General features: G+C 48.2%; 1 protein-coding gene and 1 non-coding gene across 2 annotated transcripts; both read right to left on the reverse strand.

Annotated features, from left to right (window-relative positions):
• Positions 1-2,723: 2,723 nt before the first annotated feature.
• TRNAH-GUG lies at positions 2,724-2,795 on the reverse strand. The gene has a single exon. It is a non-coding gene; the product is annotated as a tRNA-His (tRNA).
• A 666-nt stretch (positions 2,796-3,461) lies between these two features.
• Positions 3,462-4,330, reverse strand: LOC124655361 (molybdopterin synthase catalytic subunit-like). Its single transcript, XM_047194270.1, has one exon. It carries the CDS (start codon positions 4,244-4,246, stop codon positions 3,674-3,676), a length of 573 nt encoding a protein of 190 aa, XP_047050226.1. The 5' UTR covers positions 4,247-4,330; the 3' UTR covers positions 3,462-3,673.
• Between the last annotated feature and the right edge of the window lie 1,858 nt (positions 4,331-6,188).

Here is a 6,188-nt window from a genome sequence, read left to right on the forward strand (position 1 = left end):
AGATTCTTAGTGAGTGGCATATTTTGTCCGAGCCGAGCAGCTAGATCTTTTTTTTAACAAAGCCGAGCAGCTAGCTAACATTGCTATTCCCTCGCTTCCAAAATGAGTGAAACCACTGCATGATGTCAAGTCAAAGCGTTTCCAAAGGTTTTTTTGGGCGCCGCAGGACATTTTTTTCGTTTTAAGTGGCGCATTCCAAAGGCCCTTTCCGTCCAGCACGGCTCAATACGGTGTCCGGCGCCCCGAACCCCTCCCCGGTCCACAAAGGACACTCCGGGCACGCTAGACAGAGTGAGAAGCGAGGTGGGGAGTGGCGGACCCGACGCATCATTGACACACGAACGACGCCCAACCGTCGCCTACCTAGCGACGGTGCAGTTGTCAGGAAGGAGAACCGTCGCAGTGGCAACCGTGTCGATCGATGCGCGAACCGCCGGAATGGAGTGTGAACTGCGCAGAAGAGCAACCGCAGCTCTCTTCGATATTTGCGTCGCCATTCATCCTCGCTCAATAAGACCCCTACGTCTGCGCATTCCCTTCATATGTCCTCTCCCTCTCTGACCATGAGCAACCTCTCTTTACCATCGGACATTGATAGCCAGGGGCGGAGCCAGGATTTAGGCATAGGGGGGGCGAGCAATGACGGCCACATGTCTAGTGTAGTATATCAACACATCAAGTCTGAACCAAAATATCATATCGAGTTATCGACACATGTATGGCAATAAGCCAATAACAATATATGAATATATATTATCTCAAACATCAAAATTGTTACGCAAACTGACATACTTTTTATCTACCTTTTCAAAATTTTAATTATAGCCCTACTGTCACCAGCAATTTGATTGAAATTTTCAGCACTAGCCAGTTCTGATATCGAATCAATTTGTGTAAGGAATCATATCCTTCCTCTTTCTTCAACTAACGAATAGTTAAACTGAATCAGAATGAAGATTAGATCAGATTACCAACACTAATATGGTCTGCACCGTACGTGTACGTACCTCCAATAGCAATCCAGTGGGCTTACGGCAAAGGAGCAGTGACGATCAGCGTTCGCTGCCGCTCGGCTACCTGGACGAGTTGCCAATCAAATCCAAGGTTGGTGCCTTGCCGCCGCCAGCAGGCGTCATGGTAATAACCTAATAGGTAGCGAGATCGATAGATCAATCTGATCAAGTGACGATAGACTAGATGATGGCCAACGAGGCAACGACCAGGCGTCCACGATCGATGGTAGATGGGCTTCATGTTGATTGCTGGGCTTGTGTGCGTGCATAGTTTGTTAACTTTGGGCTTAAGTAGTACTAATGAGCTACTTATCTACGGCCATTAGCTCATATACGTACACATACAGTAGAACTTGACCTGCGATATTTGCTTGAGGGGGGCGATCGGTTGGGGGGGGTCTAGCCCCTGCTCGCCCCCCCCTGTCTCCGCCCCTGTCGATAGCAAGGGAAAGCCGTCGGGATGGCGCCATTGGTGGGACAGAGCTGCGATGCCTAGCAGCTCTAGTTCCCTACCGACGGACGGCCATGAGGAGGAGTGGGAGGCTGACGATGGCCATGACGAGGAGTTGGAAGAGGATAGAGATGGCACGTGGAAACGGCTGGAGGCGGAGGAGGCGGCTGAGGAGGCGGGACGACAAAGAAGGAGGCAAGGGCCCGGGCGAAGGCATTGGCGGAGTTGCAGCCAGCGAGCACCGACGACGACGAATACACCAAGAACTAGTCGGAGGGGGACACAAGCTCCTCGGACATGTCGATCGTCACTACCTCTTCGAAAGAGGTGACGAGGAGGAAGCACTTCCGTGAGGACGATGAGGCGGGGCCATCAAAGAAGAAGTAGTTAAAATAGTTCATATTTTTCGATTTTTTTATGTGTAATTTGTTACAATATGTTGCACTACTTTGAAAATCTCGATTGTACCTACAAATTCCTTTTCTCGATCGTAAATATATTTAATATGCATTTCAAATAAAGGGTGCATATGCACCCGGGTGCAGAAACACCTTATCCTGTCAAAAAGAACTTAGAACACTGATAAGAGGAATTAATGCTATTTTTTTGGATGATTTAAATACTATGATACGATTAACAAGGACAACATATGAACTTGAGAAGGGTTGGAAAAAACAAAACTAAAAAGAGAGCCACTGTTTTGCGAAAAACGTGAATTGTGAGGAATTAATGCTAATTGTTTTGGATTATTTAAATACTATAGTACGATTAACAAGGGCTAGAAATGAACTTGAGAAGGGTGGGGAAAAATAAAACTAAAAAGAGAGCCACTGTTTTGGGAAAAACGTGAATTGTGAGGAACTAATGCGAATTGTTTTTGGATTATTTAAATACTATGGTACGATTAACAAGGACAACATATGAACTTGAGAAGGGTTGGAAAAAACAAAACTAAAAAGAGAGCCACTGTTTTGCGAAAAACGTGAATTGTGAGGAATTAATGCTAATTGTTTTGGATTATTTAAATACTATAGTACGATTAACAAGGGCTAGAAATGAACTTGAGAAGGGTGGGGAAAAATAAAACTAAAAAGAGAGCCACTGTTTTGGGAAAAACGTGAATTGTGAGGAACTAATGCGAATTGTTTTTGGATTATTTAAATACTATGGTACGATTAACAAGGGCTAGAAATGAACTTAAGAAGGGTGGAAAAAAATAAAACTAAAAAGAGAGCCACTGTTTTGGGAAAAACGTTAATTGTGGCTGCTGGGATTCGAGCCCAGGTCTCCACGGCCACAACGTGGAATTCTCACCACTAAACTACAGCCACTTTGTTGGTTTTAATTGTAGAAAAGCTTTCATAACCAGAGATCACGTAAAATCACAACACTGATACTTAGGTACTAGCAGAAACGAAAAAAGAAAATCTGTGGCTCGGTGCATATTTGGCGACCATCTGAAGTTCGAGTGTCATCGAATGGATCATGTATTCATGTGTGGCAACTTCTTTTGAGCTTTGCCATCTGAGTTTGGTGAAGTCAAGTGGTGTCTATATGTGCTACTCTGTCTGATGGAGGCAGCAGCGTGCAGCTGGTTCTTTTTTTATCTGCAAGCAGAGTTCTGTGCAGCGTTCTGGTCTCTGTTCAACCATATGAGGCAAGGCAACACGCTCATGATCTGTTCTAATCCTAGGTTGTTTTGCATTACGATGGAGCAAGTCTATCGATTCTTCCCGTCGTACACACAAGATGTGTGCTTTCAGGTTGTTGACTGACACAGGAAACGAAATAAAAGATACATGCAACATGTTTCAGTGCCAACTGAAAGAGATGTTTATTCCCAATTGCCATAGATCGAGTGAGTAGGTTACATCATTTGCATTGTATAGAATCGCATTTCCTTTCTATCAGTTCTTCCCGTATATCTGGTGTGCCCTTTCAGTGTTTCGACACAGGAAAAGAAACGCTAGTACAAGATACACAGGCAGCACAATGAATGAGAAGGAGAAATGTTTATACAGTGAGTACATTACATCATTTGCAATCTATAGAATCGCATTTCCATACACTGTATTTGACACTTGGTTAAACCTCTAGTGTCACACAAGACTTTTTATCCTTTCTTCCATCTCAAAAAGAAATCTCAAAAAGAAGTCAAAGGACAGAGACAACCCACTGTATTTCTCCGATCGCGATCCGGCGGGTGTCGTCATCTCTCCTCCATGACCCGCACCTTGCTGCCGCAGCAGCCGCCGCCGGACGCCTTGCCGTGGCCCTTCTTATGGTCCGTGGCCGTCCCGGTGGCGTCGGCGCGGTCGAAGAACTCGCGGTTCTCCTTCCACACCTCGCCGTCGTCGTACACCTCCTTCTTCCAGATGGGCACGGAGGCCTTGATCTCGTCGATGACGTAGCGGCACGCCTCCATGGCGTCCGCGCGGTGCACGGCCGAGGCCGCCACGAAGACGCTCGCCTCGCCGGCCGGGACGGGGCCGAGCTTGTGCGCCACGGCCAGCCGCCGCAGCGCGTGGGCGGCGCGGGCCTCGCGGAGGATGGCCTCGAGCCGGCGCCGCGCCATGGCCGAGTAGGCCTCGTACCGCAGCTCCACCACGCGCCGCCCGTCGAAGTGGTCCCGCGTGGTGCCCTCGAAGGTGGCGATGGCGCCCGCCGCCAGGTCGCGCACGTGGTCCACGTACCGGGCGATGTCCAGGCGGCCCGATCCCTCCTCCAGGATCTCCACCAGGTCCTGGTCGACGGCGTCCGTTGGGGGCTCGTCGCCGGCCATAGGGATGACAGGGGGAAGCTGCTCGCGGCTTCAAGTTCTTGGCCACGGAGCTCGGACTCTGGGAGTTGTCGCTGTTGCGGCGAGATAAGGTTTGGTGGAGGAGATCGCATAAAGAAACTACGGAATTGCCCTTTTCAGCTTTCTGATCACCAAACTCTGAGTTCCTGCTCTCAGCACCAAAATTGTCTTTCGCCACGCGATGGAGATTGATTGCGAAAGCACAAAATAGTACTACAGGCATACACGTCACGTCCAATAGCAAGTTCGTCTTGATCAGTAGTACAGTACAGTACTTCCAAAGTTGCAACAGTAGGTGGATCCGCCCGGCGATCGACGTCACTGCCTGCGCCGAACTGGCAAAGAATTGGACGGTTGAGGCGCTGCGTCGAAACCCACTTCCGCTGTTGACCTTGAACAATGGTACATTCAGATCATCATCGTGCGGAGCAGAACGCATGAGATCTCAAAAGGCTCCATAGAACACATCAGATCTCAAAAGGTTCCACAGAACAATATGATGTGTTTCCTGCTGAGCAGACCAGATTTTATTTTCTACACTACTTAAAAAGAACGAACATAATCCCTATTCTCCCCAACATTTCGTCCGTCCGTCATCGTCGCACTCGACTGTTTTGCATTCGAGTCCCTCTAAAAATAACAATTCAACCAGCAGTCCCCCCCACCATCAGGATCCTCGATTCACCTTCTCCCTCTCGCGAACTAGGGTTGGGCGCCGCCGCTCTCTATTCATGGTCGACGGCAAGCTCCCACGTCTCTGCTGGCCGCCCCCATCCGTTGTTGCACGCCGCCGCTTGCTAGCCCTTCTCATCGTGCGTCCACTCTACGTCTAGGCACAGCCATCGGAGTCATTCAGCCGCCTTCATCAGGCTCCATGGTGGCCTTCTCCCTCCGCGCTTGTCCCCAGGCCAACCTCCTGTGCGATGGTGAACGCCGATGAGGCTCACCCACGCCGGAGCCACGGGTGGGGATGCACATGGGGGTGAGGACCTTCCTGATGCAAAATTCTTCATCGTCGGCGAGGAAGCTGCACTGATACATACGCATCAAACGCCTACCCATGGGGAGGCGGACGCGCATAGTCATGGGGATGCTCCTCCGGCTCCGCCTACCGATCTTCGTCCTTCGTGAGTCACTGATCAATTTATCGCTACTGTTTGTAAGTATTGTTGAAGTTGGGTGAAGCACCATTATTGTTTTGTCAAACTGAACATTTGCACATCCTCATCAGTTGCTAGCTCGGAGAAGAAAATCGACACCGGAGGGGAAGAAGGCGACAACCGGGCCTCAATGCCTGAGAGTTGATCCCACTGGTATATCAATCCCCAGCGTCTATAGAAATTATTCAGAGGTTGAAGATATGTCTTCAGAGGTTGAGCATACTTGGATTTAGTCATGGGATTTATTCCTCCAAATTAATCTACAATGCTCACTTCGTGACATCAACTACATGTGAGACATCAAATGCGATCTGGGGTTCTTGGGCACCATTACGATACAAGATTGCAACCTAGCTGTTCAAATGAAGCAGTGTGAACAACAGACAGGCTTCCAAAACTTGGTATGCCCTCATAGCCGGAATTGTACGTTGCTGCGAGTCGATGCAACAAGATTCCGAATATTTATTTACTGGTTGTCTTTGTGGTAAAGACAGCTAAAACTCTACATTATACTACACAAATCTTCACTATCCTTCTGTGTAAATTCAGTTCAACAAGAGAGCCCCTAGATCCATAAACAGTCGCTAATGCTTCACTTCTGTATTTTTTGCATAATTGAAGGTCCAGAGACAATACAAGTCTTCAACCGAGATGCAATAGCGAGAGATTCAAGACAACATCGGTGTAACAAAGTTTTCTTTCAATGGAAGAGGTGATTATTTTCTGCACATTAATATCGTTTTACAAATGCAAACAGTAGCTCA

Source organism: Lolium rigidum, chromosome 5, assembly GCF_022539505.1.
Source record: "Lolium rigidum isolate FL_2022 chromosome 5, APGP_CSIRO_Lrig_0.1, whole genome shotgun sequence".
Classification (NCBI taxonomy): domain Eukaryota; kingdom Viridiplantae; phylum Streptophyta; class Magnoliopsida; order Poales; family Poaceae; genus Lolium; species Lolium rigidum.

Excerpts from the sequence above, each read along its gene's own strand:
- LOC124655361 (XM_047194270.1), bottom strand. The coding sequence starts at position 4,246 with ATGGCCGGCGACGAGCCCCCAACGGACGCCGTCGACCAGGACCTGGTG.